This window comes from Cololabis saira, chromosome 4 (assembly GCF_033807715.1).
Source record: "Cololabis saira isolate AMF1-May2022 chromosome 4, fColSai1.1, whole genome shotgun sequence".
Classification (NCBI taxonomy): Eukaryota; Metazoa; Chordata; class Actinopteri; order Beloniformes; family Belonidae; genus Cololabis; species Cololabis saira.
The window spans coordinates 25,932,540-25,958,289 of NC_084590.1; the positions used below are offsets into that span (position 1 = coordinate 25,932,540).

General features: G+C 42.6%; 1 protein-coding gene across 1 annotated transcript; it reads right to left on the reverse strand.

Annotated features, from left to right (window-relative positions):
• Window positions 1–289: 289 nt before the first annotated feature.
• zgc:162730 (uncharacterized protein LOC564559 homolog) lies at window positions 290–3,237 on the reverse strand. Its single transcript, XM_061719270.1, has 2 exons — window positions 3,122–3,237; window positions 290–2,629 (listed from the first exon to the last, which is right to left on the reverse strand). Exons 1-2 carry the CDS (start codon window positions 3,152–3,154, stop codon window positions 1,397–1,399), a joined length of 1,266 nt encoding a protein of 421 aa, XP_061575254.1. The 5' UTR covers window positions 3,155–3,237; the 3' UTR covers window positions 290–1,396.
• Between the last annotated feature and the right edge of the window lie 22,513 nt (window positions 3,238–25,750).

Below are 25,750 nucleotides of genomic sequence, written 5' to 3' on the forward strand. Positions count from 1 at the left end.
TACTTATTTTCAGTTACTCAGAGTGTCAATAAAGAGCTTTATATCTAAATTAAAGTCATATTTGACTCAGCAATCTAACATTCTAAATGAAACCAACGTGGGGAGGTGCTGCTTCTCTTCAGGGTCCCCTTCAGGTTGACTGGGATTCTTGCTGAAATTCACATGTGATGAATCTATCTGTATGTTTCTGTGACAAGTGTGCAAAAGATACCGTGGTGGAGAACATCGTGTTCACTTTATGAGACTTAGATAATACGAGTAAAACAAATAAAAGAAAAGAAAGGGATACTTTTTATTTTCATGATGCAATTTATTTTGTCCTTTTTAGGCAATTAAAAATATAAGATTCTCTCCTTTTTTTTTACTGTTTTTTTCTCACATTGGTATTTCACAGAGCTCGAAATATTTCTCCATAAATAAGTACAAAATACATATTTTTTTCTTTAAACACAAATAAATATAATAATAAATATGTTAGTTTAAGTTAAACAACACAAGGCAACCAATAACCAAATGGAATACTGCGGTGTTCCCTGAACCAGGCTGTCAAACAAACAGGGGGTAAATAAATGAAGGTGTGCAATTTACAAACTGGCAAAAAGAACATGACGTTTTACAGACTCAAATCTCATCAAGTGTGTCAGGACACAGATATTCAGATCTAAACCCAATGACATATCTTTGTTTTCAATTAACACGATAAGGTCTCAGAAAAATAACACATACATCCTAACATGCATACTTTCAAACACACACATTCATCAGAGTGAAGCTTTGGCTGAATGCTACAGGGACTTTTTCCCATTTGAATTAGCTGTAAAGTGCATATCATGGACACATGTCAGGTCTCACTGATTAAGGCTACTGAACCAAACATACTGTTTGTGGCACAGAAGATGAATAGCCTACAAGGCAGAGAAAATCGTTAAGGCACAGGCATTAATGATTATCGCTACAGATAAGCCTTTTTGATCACAACAGATTTGTGGTATGTATAAACCAGGGCGCACTGGTCAAGTCAAGACCTGCAGAAGAGGTAATTCCCATGGAAGACCACATACAAAGGTCTATTAGGCTACACAATATTTGTAAGTACAAAAATAGAGTCTGATAACATTTGGGTACTAAAATTATCTCTGTATCTGTAGTTTGTGAAAGATAAGTCAGATTTATGTATATATATATATATATATATATATATATATATATATATATATATATATATATATATATATATATATATATATATATATATATATATATGTTTATATACAGAAATATAAATTTAAGATCTTTAAGTGTTATTGCTTCTACTTGTCCTGAACAATAATAATTTTGAAGAAAGTTCAGGAACACAGAAAAGTGTCACATCTTTTTTCTTTCCCTTTGGATCCATTTAGTCAGACAGGGATAGACGCTCAAACACAGTGAGCCTCTTGCTGGCAGATCCGTCAAACGTTGGAGACTCGGTCCCACTGGAGCTGCTGCTGCTGTAGCTGTCCTCCAGGGACTCCTCGGAGGAGAAACGCTGCAGTCCAGTGGGCTTCATGAGGCCTCCGTGGCTCCCAAGACCAGGAAACAGCAAGTTGCCGTCACGGAGAGGCCCGTCCTCCCCTTTGGTGAAGACTCTGCCGTTGCTGCTGTTAAAGTTATTTCCATGGCCACACACACAGTGTGAAGCCTTTGGCTCGAAGATGACAGGAATGCTGTTTATGTCTCCAGTGCTGGCACGGGTTTGATGGCTGCCAAACTGGAATGCTGGTGTTTCTCGTTGCATTGATTCACTGAACACAGGAGAGAGGAGATCAGCAGGAGGTGGGGAAACAGAAGGAGCACGGCTGAACCCCAGGTTAGGATCGTTGAGGGATGGGAATGATGGAGGGGATGAGCTGCGGGAAGAGCCCATGAAGCCAGCGAAGCTGACACTCTGCCGGAGCTGGTGGCGGGGGTTGTGGCTTGCCATCGGAGCCGGTTGCCGCTGGAATTTGCCAGACATTAATGGACCTCCACTGGCTCTCTCCTCGTGGATGAAGTGGCAGCGTGAGCCGTAGGGGCAGTAGCCAAAGTTGTAGAAGGTTCTGCAGGGCTCCGTCTTATACTTTGGGTGACGGTACAGTCCTCGTAGCTCTGCCTCGCCGTGGGCAAACTGGCACTTGTTGCCGTACTTACAGCTGCCAGTCTCCTGGAAGCCGCGGCACAGCTCTGTCTTGTAACGGTTAGAGGACAGCATGGGCGGGAGCTGAGCTTGGAGGTTTGATGAAGGCGGGAACCCAGGTGGGGGAGCCACAGTAGTAGCAGAGGCTTTGGGAAAGGAATCCAGGTTCTTCATCTGTCCAAACGAGGAGAGCAGGCTGCTGGTGTACTCTGTCAGGCTCATGGAACGGTCAGCCCGGAAGGGGAGCTGCTTTTGGTTTGAGACAGGGTCGTTGCTCCAGATGTTGGGCGACCACAAAGAGCTCCCATTGTCTTCATTGTTAACGTGCTCAGTGCTCAAGCTGAGGCTCGAAGCTGAAGGATGGGAGGGGTGAGAGAAGAGGGAGGTTGATCGGCTCAACCCGCTCTGCCCGTGGAGTTTGATTTGAGACTGTGTTGGGACCAAGGCATCGTTCAGGGCCAGATTCAGAATGTTCTGCAATAGATCAAATAAAGAGTTACTATACAGATATATAGATACTTTTACAAGTCCTATAACATTCAATCTAAAATCTTTTTATCAGATAGATCATGTGTACAGATAGTTCTTAGTTTTTCAGCAATAGCATTTTCAGCAATAATGTCGTAGCCTCCAGTTTGCAGTTGCATTCGTCACAAAATACAAATGTGGTTAATTGCAGCTCTGTTGCACTACATAAGTCATCTGATATTGGAAGATCGAATTGCAAGAAACATCTCGGCTCTAAATGTCTCCCTTATCTGATTATCTAAATAAAGTGAGAAAACCTTCAAATACTAAAGTCGATTCAGTTGTAGTTCCCTCTCCCATAACCAGGGGTTAAGAGAGGAGAAAGGCAGGAACATAAACAAATAAGCTCTTAAAGAGGAAGATTAAAAGCTAAAACATAACAACTTAATATATATGTATATTTCAACTAGATTAAAAACATCCTATATTTTGACTCACCTTTGTGATGATGTCATCAAGCATATCGGACATGCTGTATCTCTTTAGACACAGGAAGAAGGTTCAGCTGTTATCCACACGTTAGTTGTTGGATCCCTGTGTCCAGACTTAACTCTTAACTCTTTGGGAACTGTGTATTTATAGGCAGATTTGGGTTCCTCCCTCAAATAATTTGGGGTTTCCATTCGCTGTGTTCCCGCATGGCCCTCCCTCTGCCTCAAGTTTCAGGGTGAGCTCACAGATGGGCGGGACAAGCTACCCCTCCCAGAAGAAAAAAAATAAAGAGAGAGAGAGAGAGAGAGAGAGAGAGAGAGAGAGAGAGAGAGAGAGAGAGAGAGAGAGAGAGAGAGAGAGAGAGAGAGAGAAGCAGGGAGGGAGGAAAAAAAAATAAAACCATATTTTTTGTCAGCTGGGTCAAATGTTTCAGTTTCATGGAGTTGTGAAAGAAAAGCGGATGATTTATTCAGCTCTTATGCAGGCTCTGGACCGAAGCCCTGAGCAGCTTACACTTGTTTTTCTTCTCATTCTGTTGAAGCACATTCTTGTGAAAGATTAAACACTTCCTGCACTGTTCCACCTATGTGAAATAGTTCAGTATTCTGAAGCACTCGCATGAAGTGGTGAAAAGGGATTGTTTTTTTGTCCCAGCATTTTCATCCCAGATGTACAAGTAGCGTTTTCTGCGCTAAATGTCTAAACATGTCATCCAACCATCTAATGACATGTTTACAGTATACGGTCCTGTATCTTCCAGTGACTAATACTGCACTTTCAGGAAGCATTGTAAAGCATGTAGTCACATATCACACAATGTATAGTTTCTGAGTGTTTTAACCACGTACTGGAGAGAATATATTACTATCGTTCGTGTTTACCAGAATACATATATTTCCCATTATACCCTCTAATTTTAGTTCAGTACTTCTGATAATCTGGCTGAGTGATGAGAGGGACCAGCAGTTTCACAGCAAGCAGAGGTATTGATTTGCAGCAGGCAGAAACCTTTGGGCTGTAAACAAGATAGGAGTGAGTAAAAGTAAACAGCAAGAACAAACAATCTAATCAGAATTAACTTGAGGACTGAACTCCAACCTGCTCTTCAGAGATTAAAAACAAAACAAAGCCCTGTTTCCCGCTACCTTACAACTCTTTTTGTGATTTTAATTATTATGTCAAATTTGATGTATTATTATTATTATTATTATTATTATTATTATTATTATTATTATTATTATTATTATTATTATTATTATTATTATTACTATTATTATTATTATTATTATTATTATTATTATTATTTACTCTTAAAACTCCAGTCAGGTGCTGCCATAAAGCTTTGTTGAGGATGTTTTTTAATGGAACATGTCCCACTTTTGACTTTTCATCTCCAAGTGACCTCACGAACAAAAGTGTTAGTCATCAGAATCATATTGTTGGCAGCTGATAATACCATTGCTGAGTTGTCGGTCACTCACGCCAGCCCCATTTGATTTTAAATACCACATATTCTCCTGTTGTCTCTTGTCTGTACACTTATCAAAGAATAGAATATATATATTTTGATATTTATTTTTGGTTTTATGCATTGCTGTGTATTGTGAAACTATACCCTGTGGAGATAATATTTTGAGCTTACCAGTAAGTTCTGGTAAAAAACACACACCGATAACTGCATCTGCTCGTTTCTGTTTTGTTTCTATGAATTTCTCTGCGCTCATCAGCCCATCGGGAAACAACTCAATATTCTCTGTATTTAATCTCAACGGCTGCTGCATGTGTCACCCACTCACATGAGTCACGATCAGCGCGCGACATGATAGTACACACATGCTGCAAGTCCAGAAGTCACTCTCAAATTAGTCTTGATGCGTGAAAGTGTCACGAGGGAAACGTAACCACAAACTCCTCTCAAGCAACTTCACAATCTGGTTTCATTTATACCTGAAAATAAAACTAGGAGTTACTCAAAGGTTGCTGCTGGTTTTAATAAAGACAAATGTTACACTTCATAACTGCCACTACTGGGAGGTGAAAAGTTCCTTTGTTAGATCAACTTTCATGCTCTCAGTCATTTGCATTCAGAGGCGTGTTGATTTTTGAAAAGCAAAGTACATCCTCAGCCAGCATAATCCTGCTCAGTTGAACCAAAATATTTTATGAATTATTTGAAAAAAATACAACTTCAATACACAAAAGAGGCAGTATATAAATAAGCTCAGTTAAAGCTCAATTTTGTGAAACTGGGTTATAAAACCGTTACGTTTCAGCATTACTTACATACAGAATGTGTGTGTGTACTTTACCTGTTGAACCCTGGGGGTTATTGGAGGGGAGGTTTGCTTAAATAGACCTATCCTAATTAAACCAACAATATCTTCACAATTATCAGGACAATATGCATAATCTTGGTGTCAATCCTCCCACAGCACTTCAGTAACGTTTTACACACATAAACTGATGCATTCAGCTGGTTAATGGCAGCACTGGGTCTGGAGGGGTGTAGGAGTTAAGTGTATAATCACATAGTGACTTCTTCATTAGAAGTTTATACATCTCATTTGTTCATTTAGAGCTTGAATGCCAAGAATCTTTCTTTTAGACAGATTAGTTCAAGCGCTGATAGTAAACTTGATCAAACATTCTGAATGAGGCCGCAGTTTCAGTAGTTTTAAAAAAAGAATATAGTTATTATTTTGCTTTATTCTTTTTATTTCTGTCACATAATTCTCCATTTGATGTTTTAAACGATTTTGGAAATTCTTGATCCACGCAATCCCACTGTCACATCTCTCAGAGCTGTAAAGCCGACAGCCGGACGAACTGACGGGATGGCCGAAACCAAACAGGCCTCTCATGTTCAGCTATTAATACCTGCTGTATAAATAAGTTACCTAAATATAAATCTGACAACATTTATGAGCCCAGAGGCTGTGGAAAAAAAAAAAAATTGTTTCCACCTTTACGGACTTTTCCTCCCAGGCCGGTGTGTACACTGGCACGGACACACACAAAACAAAAAGCCAGCAGTGACAAATACTTGTTTTTGTAATTTGCATGTTACAGTGGTAACTTTGCTCTACCGGTTTTTTTCACATGATCACAACCTCTAAAGAGCATTCCTGTGAATGGAGACTACCAGGTTTCTCTGTGGTGTGTGCGTGTGTGTGTGCACGCGTGTGTGTGTGTATGTGTGTATGTGTATGTGCTTCTTTCACTGGTGACTAAGTGGGTGAGGGATTCATGCCAACCTTTCCATTGGGGGTTTTTCTTCATCGACATACCAGCATACGCACTGTTAAGTCTCGTAATATGTTAAGATATTATCACTGAAAAGCTGTGCCCGTGGGACATGACGGAGGGGAAATCTGTAATACGAGAAACAGAGTTAATACTTTGCAAGCCTGTTACTAATCCACAGGAAAAAAAAAAAGAAGAAAAAGAAACCATGTGATTTAGCAGAACATGGAAAACTGTGGAACTTGGGTGTTTGTTTTTTAAATCATAACCAAAACCTTCTTAATTTATTAAACGTTTGAATCAGCGATATTCTTGTGTTTGTTACTTTAAAAAATAAAATAAAATTGCAGGTGTCAAAGCTCGACAGCAAATACTCTTTAAGCTTTAGTTTAATTTCTACAGGGAGGAAACCCACACTGCAATTATGGGGCTTCATTTACACAAAGCTAAATCAATCACTGGCATGAAAGATGATGCAATATAACTGCATAGTGCTGTAAATGGATTCTTGTTTGCCATATTGTTAATGTGAATATAAGATCATGCTGTCATATGGTGCCTGAAGTGAACTGTAGAGGTCATACAGAAAACGCGCCTTAGTCCTATATCTTTGTACTCTGTTATCTGACTCAGCCGTAAAGTTAGATCATTAACTAAAAGGAGTGTGCTTGCCCTTATCTATCACGTAGCATCTGCTTCTACACTGAATTGCTTCAAGTGACCATAGCAATGGGTGAAAATGTGCTGAGTCAGTTCAGTCCAGTGTCCACTCATTTCACTACAGACAGTTTGTCTTTGTTTCACTTGCACTACACATACCAAAACGACTTTTAGATCTTAACTTTTGCGTGACTTTAGTGCTTGTGGTGAAATACATTTTAAGCTCTTTGTCTTATTTGGCCCCAAGAATGCAAGTAAAGACTCCCATGGCTTACTGGAAGTCACTGTCACTTCTCCCACAGCTGTGATCAGATGTTTATTGAGAAGTTACACGCTCCTTCTGCTATAACAGGGGTGAGATGAAACTCTGTCTACTGCTTTGGTCCAGTTACATACATAATACATCCTTTGGTACGTATCAAGTGAACCCATGAGAGACAAATTACGGGGGACTTTTGAGGAGTCTGACTCACAATTGGTGACTTCAGATTGCAAAGTCATGATCATATGTTTCATGATCACAGGCAGGTTTAGTCAGAAAACACCCAAAGCGTTCTGAGGTTTCTTTTAAGCTGAAACAAAATTGATGCAACTATCCAGGTCATTAATAACAAATTTTGTCATATTCTACTTTTTTTTTGCATGGCTTATCCATGTTAGACTAAAGGGATTTATTGAGGTTATATTTGGAGGTTAGTTGATTTTTCCTTTCATTCAAGCCTCTGCCCTCCCCGTCCCAGTTTTACCAAAAGCTCTTTGACAAATACAGTTTGGCCTGCTTGTGTCTGTAATAACGAATACTTTACAAATATTTAACAATGCCCTACATAAGATTGCTATGGTGACATACAAACATTGCACACCTAAGTGGGAACAGGTTCAACAGTTCCTTAGCAACAGCTGTGAAGCAGGTTTGTAAAACTAATATAGCTCCCACAGAAATATGATGAGGCTGAGCTGCCCATGTGCTTCGATTTCATAAAAAGCGATTCATGAAAAGAAATGGAGGGATAGTTGGAGGAGAGGTGGGATCATGAAGAGGGGTGGGAAGCTGAGTCAGGTGCTTAAGTGGGTAAACTCTGTTGACATTATGAGCAGGGGAAAGTACCTGCCTCTCCAGACTACTGGTACACTCATAATGTCTGCGTCTTTATCTCATGTCATGTAAATATAGACGTTACTTTGTAAGTTCACGTGATCATGATGGCAGGCTTTTGAAATCGTGTACTGAGCACTTTGCATGAAAATGTGGTGAAAATTTCATGCAAAAAATGTTTCCCTAGGGGCTAAATTAGTTTTCAAAACAATATAACTGCCAGGGATTAGAAGCACCGCTGGAAATGTTGCATGGGATGTGAAAATGAGTGCAAGAATTTCTTACATGGGTCCCCAGTAATATGACTCATCTTCTTTTTTTAAATTTAAATCTTTTAAACTTTTTTTGTGGACAAAAAACTCAAGGATTAATATATTAAATGAACCCAAATGAATACACATCCAACACTTAGTGAAGCACGACTAGATGAAAAAACTAAATTGATTTAAAAAAGCAAAATTGGACAAGTTGAGTTAAAAATGATATTCATTAATTTTTTTTACAAAATTATCCTCAATATAATGGCCATTATTTTGTTCACTTTTAAATGTAAAGCAAATATTTTTTATACAAAAAATTGTGAAATTTGTGGTGGTCAAACTTAATTACTCCCCCCAAACATTTTTACCTTCAAACCATACCTGAGCAATCAATCACCCTTCCTCAACAATTCAAGAGCAGGCATTGTGTCAATTGAAGCTACTGACAGAGAGAAACTCATATCAACTTCTTGTCAACTGCTGTTTCAACACTAAAAAGTTAGGAAATCTGGCCAGAACTCAGGCAGAAGCTGATTCAATTCAAATTTCAGTTTCGGTTAATTTGTCCAGGACCAGAGCCACTTCGCAACAGTCATCTGATGGCACTTTGCACAGAACTCAAAGTTTACAAAGTTAGCCCAGTAAATACAATTCAGGTCAGTCTAATTTATTTGTAATATATGTATAAGTAAATTCCAATTGAGTCCTGAAGTCAATATTCATATGATGTCAATTCATACATAAATGAACATGCTATTAGCCTAGCTCAGGAAAAGACCTGGTTAACAGGTTTAACAAAAGCTTCTGAACATGATGTTTCTAATGGCAGTATTGTTGTGTTTGTCACAGTGGATTTCATGGTCATTGCCAGAGAACTCCAATGTTCATAAAGCAACACAGTCTGAAGCCAGACTGAAGTTTCCCATGAACATCTGGGTCTGACTTTTGAAAGTTTGTTCTTCGGTCTGATGGATGCTGATCTTTTTTCCAAAGCAGTAGACAACGCTTCAATAAAAAAACACAGTTCCCACACTGAAGCATGGTGGTGGCAGCATAATGCTAATGGGCTGACTCGCTGCTTCAAGCACAGCAAACCGTGTACGTGTACATGGGAGCATGAGAAATGAGGATTATGTTGATATTCTGAGGAAAAATGTGAAGAGATCTGCTGCCACTCCAGCTTTAGGTCACTGCTGGGTCTTCATACAACACGATGACCCAAAACATACATCTAAACTTGTCCAAAACTTTATGAAGAACACCAAAAATCAAAGAGTCCTTAAAGGGAAAGTTCCATTTTTTACAACCTGGACCTTATTTCTGGCATTTTTTATGGTCGTATACTCACCCAGAAAAGTTTGGTGTCATTTGGAGTCCTTCGGAAGATATTAGGAGTTTTGTGCGAGCCGCTTCTCCATATAATGGTAGCGCCTGGGGCACAGCGGGACACAGACGATGCAGCGTCTAAATAACACATGATTGCCGCGAAACTCGTTCATTTCTTTTATGAATCACTAGATCTGCGCGCACTCTGTGCGCGCACTCTGTCCTCCGTTCAGTGAGCTCTTCAGCCGTATACTCTGGCTCAAAACGGTAAGGACGTCCATCATATTCAAAGTCGTCGTCCTCAGAATTTGACAAATATTCAGACATGTTTCAAATAACTAACAGTAAACTAACAGTAGCGAACTCCAGCTGTACACGGAGCTGCGTCTGGGATGCGCGCACAGAGATACAGGTCAGAGGTCTTGTTTACAAACGGATTTCTTTGTTACACACACAGCCCCGGATGTAGACAACAGGTATGGAAGACGCGCAGAAGCAGATCTAGTGATTCATAAAAGAAATGAACGAGTTTCGCAGCAATCATGTGTTATTTAGACGCTGCATCGTCTGTGTCCCGCTGTGCCCCCATTCGCTACCATTATATGGAGAAGCGGCTCGCACAAAACTCCTAATATCTTCCGAAGGACTCCAAATGACACCAAACTTTTCTGGGTGAGTATACAACCATAAAAAATGCCAGAAATAAGGTGGAAAAGTTACATAGTGCTGCTTTAAAGTGGCCTTCTCAGGCCCGGATCTCAATCCCTTTGAGAGTCTATGGAGGGAGCTCAGGGCTAATGTCCACGCTTGGAAATCCCACAGTTTTTTAGCCAAGCCTGGCCAAGCATGGCAGTAATGTATTATCATTTAACTTAATGAAAAATGAGTTTGTTCTTTTGGAACGAGATTAACTATAAGCACTTTTTGGTCATGGTCATTTCCATTCAAAAGCTGACAGATTTGTTTGATTTTATAAAGGGCTAATAATCTTGACCTTGTTGTTAACTCTTCTCTCTCTATCTGCTTAGTAAGATTGCAGTGGTTACAGAAAATTCCTATCTTTTGTAACTGCTTGGGCAAGGATTTACCTGTCAGAGGGATTGCCAACATTGTCAGATGTCTCGTACTCTGACGGTGGCGCTGTCAGATGTAAAACGTTTTTTTTTTTAAATTAGTCATCAAGTACTGCACATGCGTCAGCACTTAGTAGTAACATAAGACCCTCACTTGCCAATCCTTTTCAGGTCTTTTCCTTTCTCAACTATGGCAGTGACTCTCATTTTCCACAAATTATTGCTTCATAAATAGCAGCTAAAAAAATGCTTTTAATCCAAAACAATGGGATGAATAAGAGGCTTTGATGACATCACTTTATGTAATAGGCTTAAGTTAGTATATTTCCCTTCCTCTGGTTCTTGCTTGTTTTATTTTGGTAAATTTGTAATCCTGTCTTAGTGGTTATTGAACAGATTTAGTTTAAATGTGTGTTGGTGGGCATGAAATCATTTTTGATACACAATAAGATACTACTGTACTACTGTAGCGCTGTGAATCCACAGTGGGCTTTAATAGGCAAAAGTGTAAATTATAGGAATGAGAAGTGTGGGTTGATCAAGCAGCTGCAATATCAGAAGTGTTTTCATGTGTGCCTTGCAGATCATATCAGCAATGAAGACTTTTCGTCCTACTTCCTCTTTCAGACACAAAAGTGGTTTGGAAGAATTTTTGCTCTAGACCCAAGAGCAATAAAGGTATTTCTTTGCTAGCCTAAACTGTTCTTTAAGAGTCTACGTTGATACTGCAGTTTATGTCTATGACTGCCAGTATGTAACATCAGAAATGTTCATTTTCCTTCTTTTTTTTTTTTAAATTTCACAATGCTTAAAGGCTCCTCAGTAAAGAGCGATATGTAAAATGTGTCTGAGTGTGCATTTTCACTCTGAAAGTGTGTCTTCTCCAGTGAGTTACACATTTCTCATCCACATCCCAAACAAATTCCTATCCTATGGGTGGACGCCCCCCCCCCTCCCCACACACACACAAAAAGAGAGCAGATGAAAAAAAAATGAAAAAGAAATGAAGTCACATGGCATGACCCACAAACCCAACACCAGACGCCTTCATTCAGAAATTGAGGGCTTTTGGACCAAAATAAGTCCACCTCAGTTGTGAAGCTGATTTGATCTTCGGACCCAAAGACAAACATATCATATACCATTTCACTTTTCGGACAGGCACAAAAGCAGGCTGCAGAAAGCTCAAAATCTGTTCATCTCTGCAAGTCTAGTCATGTGGCTGCAGCTGCCATTTGCCAGTTGAATTATTTGCTTTTCCTGATGTGTTCTCCAAAAGACACAGAGGAAAGGAAAAAAAAATGAAGGACTTGTGCAAGAGAAAACGATTCAAATTGTGTTGAAATACCAACTCGGGTGTTTGAGATGCTCTACCTTTGAACAGCACTTACTACCTCATGAGGGCTAACATTATTCATGACCTACTTACATTTTCTGTCTTAGTAACATAGTTTGGGAAGGGTCAAGGGAAGAATTCGTAGTTTATATAATCCATATTCTCTATTCTTAACCTAATTGGGCATTATGGTACATTCACCAAATGTTATCCCAGATAAAATATACAAACTGTATACAAGCTTTGAAATCCTGTTCATTTGCACACTGACTACATTTGCAAATCTAAAGTACTAAGTGCAAAGTAATCCTCCGTGCTTTGGAAGTCTCCAAAGCTAATCTGATGGTTTCTCTTCCATTTATAAATGTAATAATAATCATGAGAAAAGTACCAACAAGTGTGTATTTCACAGCAAGTATGTCTCACACTGAGCTATCCTGTTCACCTCAGCTTTGGCACACCAAGTGCTTTCTCAGCAAATCGTTGACCCAACCCCTCTGTGTGTGTGTGTGTGTGTGTGTGTGTGTGTGTGTGTGTGTGTGTGTGTGTGTGTGTGTGTGTGTGTGTGTGCGTGTGTGTGCGTGTGTGTGTGTGCGCGTGTGTGTGTGTGTGTGTGTGTGTGTGTGTGTGTGTGTGTGTGTGTGTGTGTGTGTGTGTGTGTGTGTGTGTGTGTGTGCATGTGCATGTGCGTGTGCGTGTGTGTGTGTGTATGTGTGTGTGTCGCACGTTCCCTCTTGATTCAAGGTCACTGGTGTGTTTTGTAAGGAGTTCTGCCTGTTTGTTGCTGCGTTGTGCCTCTGGCTGCGGCAGTCATCCAGGTTTCATCCTGTCTATCAAGCACTTTCTTTAGCTGTGAAAACCCAACAGATGTTTAAGAGTTTTATTTTTGGGACCATTTAATTGAGTTGCTCTTTTGCCAAATCTGGGGGAACATTCCAGATTTGAGCTCTCTCTCAGTTACAGGAAATCATTGACTTGCAGTCTGTTTGTGTAAAGCCACAAATGATAAACTTTGTCGAGGAACAGCATACACCAGGGTCAAATCAAGTGAGCACCACAGATGCAGCTGATCATGAGCATTATAGCTTCTCTTTCTTTCTTTTTTCTTTGTTCTTTACAGATTCTTTCTTTCATCTATTTATTTTGGCTGAGAGGAAAAGCCAAAATAACTAACTAACACATTTATCTGAAGATCCGTTATTTTTCAAAGTCTCTCCACCCCCTCCCCCATATGTACCCTTTTTCCTTTGCATTTTCACAGAATATACGAGTCCTCTTCCCTCTCACACGGAAACAGGCGAAGAGAAGCAAAAGAATGAGGGGGGAGGGATAGACGGGAAATCACAGTCGGAAAATGAAACACAATGTTCTGTGCTGCACTCTGGAGTGACTGCCAGGAAATGAGCTTGGGCTACTGAAACTACGGCCCTAAAAACCAATGAAAAACATCCCCATCTGGATGCAGAAGCACTCTGTAGTATAAAGAGATTGCAAGTAAAGAATGATGGAGATGGGGGAAGACATAACCAGAGGAGGAATATGAAAGGAAGTTTCTTCCTAATACAGAGTGTGGGATGTCCATTTTAAAAGTGGACTCTGTTGAGAGAAAGATTTTATATTTTAAAGTACAAAAGTAGGACATCAAGATATGACTGTGGAGATTACAGGCTGCTTATTTCAGAAAATTTTGGCACCATTTGTCTTTAAATATTTCAGACAAGGAGGACAGTAGCTGAAGGGCAAAAATATCTTTCTTTCTTCTCTCCTTCCTGGGTCTCATGTGCTGAACTAAAAGATTACAAGAGTTAATGGTTAATAGGATGGTATGTACGGTAACAGGCTCACAGTTTTTTTTAAGACCAAAAATAAGGCCTGGGGAAATCACCAGAGCAGAAGTCCACTGAACTAAATCACAAAGATCCCACTAAATTAATGTTTAAAGCTTAATTTTCTGTATATTCTGCTCACAGTTCTGTGAACTGTTTTTTTTTTTTTACAATAGTCATCTACGTCAGTACATCTTCGTCTCATTTGATGTTGATCTAGTATCTTGTTTTATCCCTCAGTCCTGCTTCACTGCATGCCAAGCTCAGCAGATAGCAATCTTTATGTTTCTAACCTTTATCCCTTTTAACGCAGCCCGCCTCTCACGGTGCCGTGGAAGTGTTCGTCCTCACACTTTCTGCCTAACTTCGTCCCTCTCCTGTTTCTTTAAAAGGAAAAGTATGCTCCTGGCAGAAACAGCACACACGCAAACACACACAGGAGGAAGAATGAAGAAGGGGAGGGCGGGGATTTTTTTCACAGATGTGCTTTGGATACGGTTGTAATAATATGTATAAAGCGCAAACAGAGTGAGAATATTTATCTGTTTGCGTCAGTGTGCATTTTTGCTCACACTTAAGTTACAGTTGTTTTTTATTAAAATAATTTCATGTCACATCTGTAACTACTGAAAGCTCATTTGTTACTCGTCAGTCATCATTGTCACACTGTATTATTTTTTAATTCAGTTACAATAGGATGAGAAAAGGAGACTGCATGTTGTTATATGAAATAAATAAATACTACTCTGAGCTATCCTCTCTGAGCTAATACTACTCTTCTTCTGCAACAATTTAACTAGGCGAAAAGGAGCCAACAAATTACAGACAGATGACTTAATTAGTTTACACTAGATACAGATACAGTTGTTGTTTTACACACTTCTCTGGAGCTTCTTCACTGCTGCCACCTGCTCCAACCATCCATCTAAGTCAAGTTAATGGGAGTCTGCTGGAGCCAATCCCTGAAATCTTCAGGCAAAAGGTGTGGTATAGCCTGGACAGGTCTGTCTGCTCCCCGTGATTAATCACATTATACATCAGAGTAGAGTATGAAAATTAATGAAAAACAAAAATACTGCCGAATCCAAAGTAAAAACCCTAAAAAGAAAAAAAACAACCACTTCTCTTTGTTGTTGTGTATCTTCCACTTGGTCCTTACTCTAAGTTTCTATCTGAATTCTCAAATTCCTTCTTATTTTTAATCTCACCTAGACTAAACTACACAAAAAAGTTGAAATGGGAAACCAATAACCCAAATATATATTTTAATTCTATAATATAATAATGATTTTTGGATGTTTCTCAAAATGTACAGACTTACTCACTCCTACCTGCTTGACCATGTTCTGACATATGGTATGTGTTCTGACAGGGGGTTTGCCCTGCCCTGCCTGAACATTTCCAAACAGAGTCATGGCTCACCAGGGTTTGGTGGTTTCATCCTCATTCCCTCCATTTGTTGAAGTGTTCTTGGGCAAGACATCGAACCCCATTTAGCCTTTTGTATGCATTGGGCACTGTAACTTGTTCGTAGTGTGCACTCCCATATTAAGAAATGCGCTATGAGTCTGTGTATATATGGGTAAATAGGAAATATAACGCAATTTGTAGAACCTACAGTACATGTATAACAAGGTTAAAGGGAGCTGTATAGGTGTGGACCAATTAAACATAACCGAAGTTAGAGAATCTATCCATTATCTACTCCTACTTCTTCTTATCTGCAGTCATGGGGATCTGCTAGAGCCTATCGTAGATCTCTTCAGGCAAAAAGGACTGGTACGCCCTGCTGGGATTTGAACCAAGAATCTTCTTGCTGTAAGACAACAGTGTTGAGGAGGTCAGACTGGATGAGGAGGATGGACACACAGGTCTCCAGCAGATTCGTGTTTCAGACCAATGCTGACACTTCTGTCACGTGGTAAATATTAGGAAACATTACAATTTAATTTATGCAATAAAGTAAATTTAACTGCATAAACTCACATCTAACATTTTCTGCGTTGCCATGTTTGGAGGAACCCTCCTCATCCCAAAGTAACTGAAACAGTTCCAAAAGCAACACTGACCAAGTTTCATAGCGTGACAAGTGGGGAGTGAGAATTGGTTGCCGTGCATGTCTAGCATATGCCATTATTGCTGACATTTCTTCCCCCTTACTTGTCTTCAGATATCCCTTGCTTCAAGTTTTTTGTGCTTGTTGGTGTCCCAGTCGTCCAGTCCTTTACATCAGCACCCATATTCACACATTCACACAACACCACTTAGTGTGACACATGAAACTATCTGGCCACTCTGTTAAGGACATGTTCCCTTCCCGACTGATCATCTTCTATATTTTCAAATTACTGATATTTTTGCATAAAAACAAGCCTAAAATTGGCACTGCGTTCCACAATGTAATTCTTTTCCTTGATTGTATATCTTAAGTTAATCTATATGAATAAAAAAGTCAATAAAATTATGAAATACCAGTTTTCACATAATCACGCAGAGCCTAAGGTCTGGATAAAGAAGGCTACCAGGGAGAGAGATTACAGACAGAGAGACTGAAACTCCTTTGTCCTCTGTAAGTTCCTCAGCTCTCTTCCTCTCTCTCAAGTACACTTTGTATTTCCCACTACAACATTACCGACACACGCACATACACGGACACACACTGACAACCACAGCTGCAACCCTCTCTCACACAAAGCGCGTGGCACTCACCCCTCATATTTGAAAGGCTCACTTGTAAAGCGTGTGAAACGATATAGAAGTGCAAAGACGAGATGGGAAAGTAGTGCGTGAGTGTGTGTCTGCGAGTGTGTGTTTACACACAGTTGGTGAAAACACAAGCTCATGTTTATACGTTACATTCCAGATCTTTAAAAATCTAAAATGGAGTAAAACAGGAATTTTGGAAAGTTGCTGTGGAAAGATTTGAGGAGCCCAGATTTTCTTTTTAAAAGGACGCCCACATTTTATGTACTTAGAGAGAAACTGCGACACTCCCATTATTATGCAAGTCGTGAATATTTTAATGCATACATTAAACATTTTTTGCAGTATTTGTTTGATTTACATTACTTAAACTGTCTCCATAATGTTGAGAAGAACTCTTCTACAAAGAGGAAGTGTATTTGCAGCACTCATGCATTCAGTGGTGTAGTGTTTTCAGTGGGATTTACAGTCAGTATCAGAAAGGGTTGAAATGACTGGGTGAGAGTTAAAGTTCAGAAAGTTAAGCAATCCAAATATAGAGGGTTATGAACAACAAGTTGACTTTATTTTACTTCACTATTGAATTAATCTATGAACATATCAGCAGTTTGCATTTTCCTAAAAATAGGAGACACTAGCATTTAAATACTGCATGAAATACTCACTATAACATTATCCTCATGGTTTCAATGAAAAGTCACAGATTTTAGATTACATTTTTTTCCCCCTTGTGCATAAAAACTTCTCTAAATATAACCACACCGGATTTTCTATTTGGATACCCTCACTGACATAGTAACCTGCTAGAGATCAGGGAAGTGAGACAAGGTGGCCACCAACCCAACATGACAAACAATCTTTTTTAATGAATAATCAGAGCATTAAATCGAGGTCTTTACTGGCTGAAAGTGCCAACACCCTGTTTGTAATCCTAACAGATTGCTATGACTTAAATCCTTTTGCAAATGTTGTTATTCACTCAAAACGTTTCTACACGCTAACTAAACAAAACACTGAAGACAAATTCTTCTAGTAGTTACATTCAACCAGGCACTGCTGCGAATCACTGGCACCTGTGAAGAGAATTGAAGAATGGATTTCATGCTGAAAGTTTTACTAATAGATAAAACTGTAAAGCACTAGGATGAAAAAGGTATTCATATGCTAAAGAGCAAAGGAGCATGGATCCAAAGCACTGCCTGTGGTTAAGACCATAGGTGGAACAATGCACTGATAACCACAAATCAGTTGACATACCCATCTTTATGCGTGTGAGAGGCCTGGAGACAAGTTCCAGGGTGTGGCCTGACATTGCTCAAGATTGAGAAGGTGAGGCATTATGACATAGGCAGGTGAAACCTGTTTTTCATTCGTGTCAGGAAATGATGCAGGCGATGTGCGCTTGTGTGTGTGGGTACAGTGACAAAAAGTCCTTTCACGTCCGCACAGGTTTGTTGGTTATAAGAAGTTATAGTCTGTGGGTATGGGAAAACACAACCGCACCAAAAGAGAAAGAAAAAAAAAAATTATATATATATATATATATATATATATATATATATATATATATATATATATATATATGGTATATGTTATTCTTGATTGTGTATGAATTTTAGCTATGCATTAGATAGGACTTCCTCTTCATAGACAGCAGCCGTGTTTTTTGACTGTCAGTTTGGCAGAACTTATATAATAAACTCTGAGTCATACCCTTGTTTATGTGACAAACACCACACACTCTCGTGCTCATGCGTATATTGTGGAAGTTAGTAGGGATAAAAGATGAACACACACAGACACACACGGACACAGAAGTTAGTGAGTCAGTGAGGAATGTGTGCTATGCGGGTTTGAGTGAAGCTGAGTGCGTGGAATAAAGACAGCTGTTGAGACCGTTCATGCCAGTGCTTGACAAGCTTGAAGGAATGCCACATTTCTCAGACTTGTCAATGGAAACTCTTTCTAAGCTTTTAAGTTAAAACATGCATTCATATGGATCAGGTAGTGGTGGACAGAAAGCCATGCGTCAACTTAAAGTCACCTGAGAGTTATGCATGAATAATGCATAAAAAAAACCAAAGGGTTAGTCTATCTTCCCAGCCAGATAATTAATAGTAATTAATCAGCAGATAAATGTATACAACCCAATAAAACCTTTATTTCTTTTCTTCTTTAAACAAACAAGAAAATGATCAATATAAAATATAAATAATCCTCAAATAAAGTACCTAAAAATATACTAAATATGACTAAATGTTAACTGGCTAGTGTCAGTATTCCTGTTTGCCGTCCTTCATTAGGGCCCGAGCACTTGCAGTGCGAAGGCCCTATTGTAATTGCAGGAATTATTCTTCTTCTTCTTATTGTTCTGACAAAAGGAAGGCCTTTTTGCCCCCCTAAACGTGCCCAAAAAGTCACCAAATTTTGCATGCAAGTCAGGCCTGGTGAAAAATTTGATATTTAAGGGTTTGCATTAATGGGCGTGGTAAAATGGCTCAACAGCGCCCCCTTGAAAACTTTGTGCCTCAAGCCCCACAATGCGGTTTGTCGTACATGCACGAAAATCGGTACACACCTGTATCATGGGACAACTTAAAGAAAAGTCTCTGGGCGCCATGGCCGAAACCCAACAGGAAGTCTGCCATTTTGAATTAATCGTGTCACTTTGGCGCAATTTATGCCATTCCTTCGGCAGTTAATACGGCCCGAACCGTAACGTGCCCCCAAGTGTGTTATACATCAAAATGTGCGTCTTCATCCTGCGACAACACGCATTACTTTTCTCTTTCAAAAGCGTTACCGTGGCGACGCTAGACGCCAAAAAGCGCGCCCACCCTTCATCTGGTTGGTTCAGACAGAAAAAAACGTTGCGCCTCAAGCCCCAGAATACGGTGTGACGTACATGCATGAAAATCGGTACACACCTGTATCATGTCGCAACTTAAAGAAAAGTCTCTTGGCGCCATGGCCGAAACCGTACAGGAAGTCGGCCATTTTGAACATTCTGAATTAATCACGTAATTTTGGAGCAATATATGCCATTCCTTCGAGAATTAATACGGCCCGAACCGTATCGTGAACCCAGATGTGTTATACATCAAAATGTGCGTCTCCATCCTGCGACTACACGCATTACTTTTCTCTTTCAAAAGTGTTACCGTGGCGACGCTAGACGCCAAAAAGCACGCCCCCCCTTCATCTGATTGGTCCATATTTGATAGTTCCCCAAAAGTCACCAAAATTGGCACGCAAGCCAGGCCTGGCGATAAATTTGATATTTCATGGTTTGCATTAATGGGCGTGGCAAAATGGCTCAACAGCGCCCCCCGGAAAACTTTGTGCCTCAAGCCCTACAATACGGTTTGACGTACATGCACGAAAATCGCTACACACCTGTATCATGGCACAACTTAAAGAAAAGTCTCTTGGAGCCATGGCCGAAACCGAACAGGAAGTCGGCCATTTTGAAATCTGATTGGTCCATATTTGATAGTTCTCCAAAAGTCACCAAATTTGGCATGCAAGACAGACTTGGCGATAAATTTGATATTTCATGGTTTGCATTAATGGGCGTGGCCTAACGGCTCAACAGCGCCCCCTAGAATACTTTTCTCTGCCATAACTTTTGAATGGTTTGACATAGGAAGTTGTGGGTGGTGTCATGGGACTCTGTATGGAGTCTTTGAGCTTCGTTGGCCTTAATTAGCCCCGCCCCTTCTTCTGATTGGTTGTCCCGATTTTCTGCTATAACTTTTGAATGGTTTGACATAGAGAGTCGTGGGTGGTGTCATCAGATTCTGTATGGAGTCCTTGAGTTTTGTTGGCCTTAATTGGCCCCGCCCCTTCTTCTGATTGGTTGTCCCGATTTTCTGCTATAACTTTGGAATGGTTTGACATAGAGAGTCGTGTCTGGTGTCATCAGATTCTTTATGGAGTCCATGACCTTCATTGGCCTGAATTAGCCCCGCCCCTTCTTCTGATTGGTTGTCCCTTTTTTCTGTTATAACTTTTTAATGGTTTGACATAAGAAGTCGTGGATGGTGTCATGGGACTCTGTAATGAATTCTTAAGCTTCATTGGCCTGAATTAGCCCCGGCCCTTCTTCTGATTGGTTGTCTCTTTTTTCTGCTATAACTTTTGAATGGTTTGACATAGGAAGTCGTGGGTGGTGTCATTTCTGATATGCTTATGGGGGGCGGTGGCCGTGAGTGCGAGGGCCCGTTCATCGCTGCTTGCAGCTTTAATTCTTGTTTAAAATTTTTCAGCCTTTTTTTCACTTACACTTTGACCTATCAATAAGTAACAGAAACTGAACATGGCTGACAAAAAGAATTAAAAGTGGACGACAGTCAGACACCACCGCTGTTTTATTTTTATTTTCCACCGCCTGCTTGTCCTTCAGTGTTTGTGACACTGTTTCCATGCTCGTTTCAACTCAGTTTTACTTAGTCAGCGCTAACAAAAAAAAATAAAAAATGAAAACAAAAAACAAACCTTGTGACATTCAACCATCAGGCTGCCAACTGTGCTACTAAGCAGTTTAAATCTTGATTATATTGTATACTTTATACAGTGCACATGACATTGATAACACTCACTATAAATATAGATGCATGACTTTATATATCATGGTGTTCCTTATTGCTGACAAAATGTAGCTGATGAGAAAACAGTTTTCTTTTGATGTCATAAGAAAACAAATCAGAGAAATGTGTGTTCTATTTCGTTCCTACTGACCGCCAGGCGGTGCTGTAAGCACTGGATATCTCCCCTCGCGCATGCGCATGTCGAGTACAATACCAACAATGTCACGTCACCCGTGACCCCTGCATGACCCCCGTGACCCCCGGAAGGGGTATAACTTCCGGCGTCAGCATGGGATCGACTCCTCAATCTTCTCGCGTCGCGCTGAAGTACAGGACGGAAATAGAAGGCTGGTTGAAAGCTTCTTCCTTTCCTCACTAAACCGCCGGCCCCGGTGCAGCTTCGTGCCGGCAGGTAGGAGTAACGATCTCTGTCGTCCTCCGAGAGGCTGTGGCCGCGCGGTATTTATTGGTGTTCGGTTGCGGCGGCATCTCCCCGCCCCGCCCCCCGGCCCAGCTGACAGAAGGTAAGCTGTTGGCTGCGCCCGACACCTGAATATTCTGTGCAGTTGTTTTTTCTGCTAAAAAAAAAAAAAATAAAAATATTTTTCCTTGCAGTTATTTTTTTCTTAAAAAAAAAATATATAAAAAAGGAAAAGAACAGCACCTTTTTGGCCTGTTTTTGAGGCCGTGGTGACGGCGGCGTTTCCGCTCCCTATCCCACCGGCTCGTTCATGGTGACGGCAGCATTCGCTCCCAGCATTCGCTCCCTCTCCCACTTATTGATGTGACATTATTATTTTTCCTTGCAGTTATCTTTTCGAGGGAGCTGGGGCGGCTGATGTCCACCCTGGTGCACACGCGCCGTCATGTCTGGCTGGCGCAGTCACCCCTGACAGAGACTGCTCGCAGGGCTCTTCGTCAGGCACCGGCAGAACCGGGGGAGCTGTTTGGGGCAACTGCCCTGGAAGCTCTGGACCGTACCGCCCTGGCCGATGAGACCAGGCAGCGACTGGTGCACCTTCACAGGAGGGCGCCCGCTTCCAGTACACCGAGGGGTCCTTCGTCCGCCCCTGGACGTCTCCCCCATTCACCTGCCCGCGGGAGCCAGCGCAGCTCCCAATGGCCCGTTGGACAGCCTGCCGGGGGCTTTTGCCCCCCTGTGCGCGGACCGCCCCAGCAGAGTCTGGGTGTTGACCTCGACCATCGCCCCCCCGGCACGTCCAGTGGCCGGGGGAGATGGCGCTAGGGCCACGGGGTCGGTCGTCGGCTGCTTTTCCCGGCAGCAGCTCAGCCACTGGGCTGCCTGCTCGTTGGACCCCTGGGTAATTTCCACCTTAACCCACGGGTACGTGCTGCAGTTCCGACACCGGCCCCCTACCTCCGGCCGGGTCAAGATGACCGTCATCAGAAACCCGGCGAACATTCTGGCTCTGACTCAGGAGTTATCCGTCCTGCTGGCCAAGGGCGCCATTGTGCCGGTAGACCCCCTGCTGCAGCCCCGGGGGTTCTACTCTACCTACTTTATTGTCAGCTAGAAGGACGGCGGCCTTCGTCCAATCTTGGACCTGGGAGGCCTCAACAGGTACATGAAGGCCCTGCCCTTCCGGAGGCTGACCACAGCAGATGTTCTGCGTGCAGTCGGTCAGGGGGAGTGGTTTACGACGGTAGATCTACAGGATGCTTACTTTCACGTGCCGATTGCGGCACAGCACCAGCGGTTCCTGAGGTTCGCCTATCGCAGATGCCTCCCTCTCGAGGTGGGGTGCTGTTTTGCGCGACAGGCCTGCCCAAGGGCAGTGGTCTGCGCGGGACCGCACACGCCACATCAATGTGCTGGAGCTCCGTGCTGTACACCTCGCACTCGAGCACTTTTTGCCTCACCTATGGGGGAGGCACATACTGGTTCGGTCGGACAGTATGTCCACTGTCTCCCAGATCAACCACCAGGTCTGCACAGCTGCTGCGGGTGTCCTGGGGCCTTCTGACATGGGCCGCTCCTCGCCTCCTCAGCCTGCGGGCGATGTACCTGCCAGGGGACAGGAATCAGGTGGCGGACTTCCTGTCCCGACACAAGCCTCCCCCGGGAGAGTGGCGGCTTCATCCGGAGGTAGTGGGAATGGTTTGGGTCCTCTTCGGCAGAGCGGTGGTGGACCTCTTCGCCTCGGGCGTCTTGGCTCACTGCCCCCTTTGGTTTTCCTGGACAGAGGAGACCAGTCCTCTGGGTCAGGATGCCCTAGGGCACGAGTGGCCCGACGGGCTCCTATACGCGCTCCCCCCACTCCCTTTGATCCTGCCGACGTTGCAGAGGGTCCTCGAGAGAGGTCACAGGCTCCTCTTGGTGGCCCCCTTCTGGCCGGGGAAACCGTGGTTTCCACTACTCCGGAGGCTCTGCTGCTGCACGCCATGGCGCCTACCCGACCGGAGGGACCTTCTGTCCCAGCTGGTCAGATTTGGCATCCCGACCCCCGTCGCCTTTAACTCTGGGTCTGGCCACTGCAGGACCCGACCCGTTAGTGTCAAGCTGTACTGAGCCCGTCAGGGCTGCCATCTTGAACGCCCGTGCACCCTCCACCCGCCTCCAGTATGAGTGCGAGTGGAGGAGATTCTCTGCCTGGTGTGCAGAGGACCCTATGCTTTGCCCTGTGGCCACGATCCTGGAGTTCCTTCAGTCCCTCCTGGATGGTGGCCATGATCAGTCCACTTTGAGGGTGTACGTAGCGGCCATTTCGTCACGGCATGCCCTGGTCGAGAATGCCACCGTAGGGTGCCACTGGCTGGTTTCTCTCTTTCTTAGGGGGGCTCTAAGGCTGCCCCCCCCGAGGACCCCAAGGGCCCCTGTGTGGGACCTGTCCATGGTGCTAGGTGCCCTCTCTTCTCCACCTTTTTGAGCCCTTGGCCCAGGTGGACCTGAAGTAGCTTTCTATGACGTCGTTTCTCCTCGCTATGACGTCGTCAAAGCGAGTCAGTGAGTTACATGCCCTGTCAGTCAGCGGGTACTGCCTGAGGTGGAACCCGGATGGCTCAGGGGTTATGTTGTGGCCGAACGTGGCGTTCCTGCCCAAGGTCCTGCCGCGTGATCATGCTAATCGGCCTATCCAGCTTGCCCGGTTCGACCCCGAGCCTGCGGGGGGTGGGCCGAGCCCTTTGTGCCCCGTACGGGCCCTTGCTGCTTATGTTGCTGCCACCGCGCCTGTGCGACGGTCGGAGCAGCTTTTTATCTGTCATGGTGGCCCTAACAGGGGGCGTGCTATTTCTAGGCAACGCCTGTCCCAATGGGTGGTGGACACCATCGAACACGCCTACAAGGCCAGTGGCCGCCCCTTACCAGTGGGGGTGAGGTGCCACTCGACCAGAAGCGTCTCAGCTTCTTTGCCTGCCCTGAAGGGGGTGCCTCTGGAGGACATCTGCACAGCGGCTTCGTGGACGTCGGCGGACACGTTCTCCAGATTTTACCGGATCAATGTCGCCACTCCCCAACCATTGGGCGTGGTTCTACTCCCGGGTCCTTCTGCCCCTGGTCAGTGAGGTAAGTGACCGGGATTCTACGTGACATTGTTGGTATTCGTCATCTAGTGCTTACAGCACCGCCTGGCGGTCAGTAGGGACGAAATAGAACGAAAGTTACGCCTGTAACTACGGTTCTATGAGTCCCGGATGACCGCCAGGCCTGCTGGTCACTCCGAATCCTCGTGCTCTCGCGAGAAGATTCTAGGAGTCGATCCCATGCTGACGCCGGAAGTTATACCCCTTCCGGGGGTCATGCAGGGGTCACGGGTGACGTGACATTGTTGGTATTGTACTCGGCACCGCCTGGCGGTCATCCGGGACTCATAGAACCGTAGTTACAGGCGTAACTTTCGTTTTAGATAAATAATCTGTCAACCATGATTCCCTGAAAGCTCTGTTTGGGCCGTATTGTATCACATGTTGGAAAAAAGAAAAATATAATTTCCATTAGTTTAACCCAAGTTAAACTTCCTGAGTTTAGGAATTATTTTCAAGCAACTGGAAAACTACAGAGACTTTTAACAACTCCTCCTACCTCACCCCCACCTGGATTCCTTATTGTCTTAAAGGTGTTTACTACAGAAATGGGAGATGCCTCCTCTGTGATTCATTCCCTCTGAGGAAAGTTGAAACATTAACAACTACCTCATTGACTTTAGGATCGAATTTAGGAATTGCTTAGGCAAGGCAAGATTATTTGTATAGCATGTCATGTACAAGATAATTTAAAGTGCTTTCCATAAAAACATAAAAAAGGGCATTAAAAAGTAAGTAAAAACTATTGTGGGAATTTGCTCCACAGATCATGGAGAGCAAAAAAGCTGCACTCTGGCTCTAACTGTGACTTAACTACTGTCTTAATGTTTCTGTTAAAATTCAGATGTGAGTCCAGAACCACTCCCAGATTTCTCGCTTAGCTATTGGTTTTTAGCTTCATTGCTTGAAGTGTTGACGTTAAATCTTTCTTCCTTGCTCCAGACACTATTATTTCTGTTTTGTCTTCATTTAACTGAAAA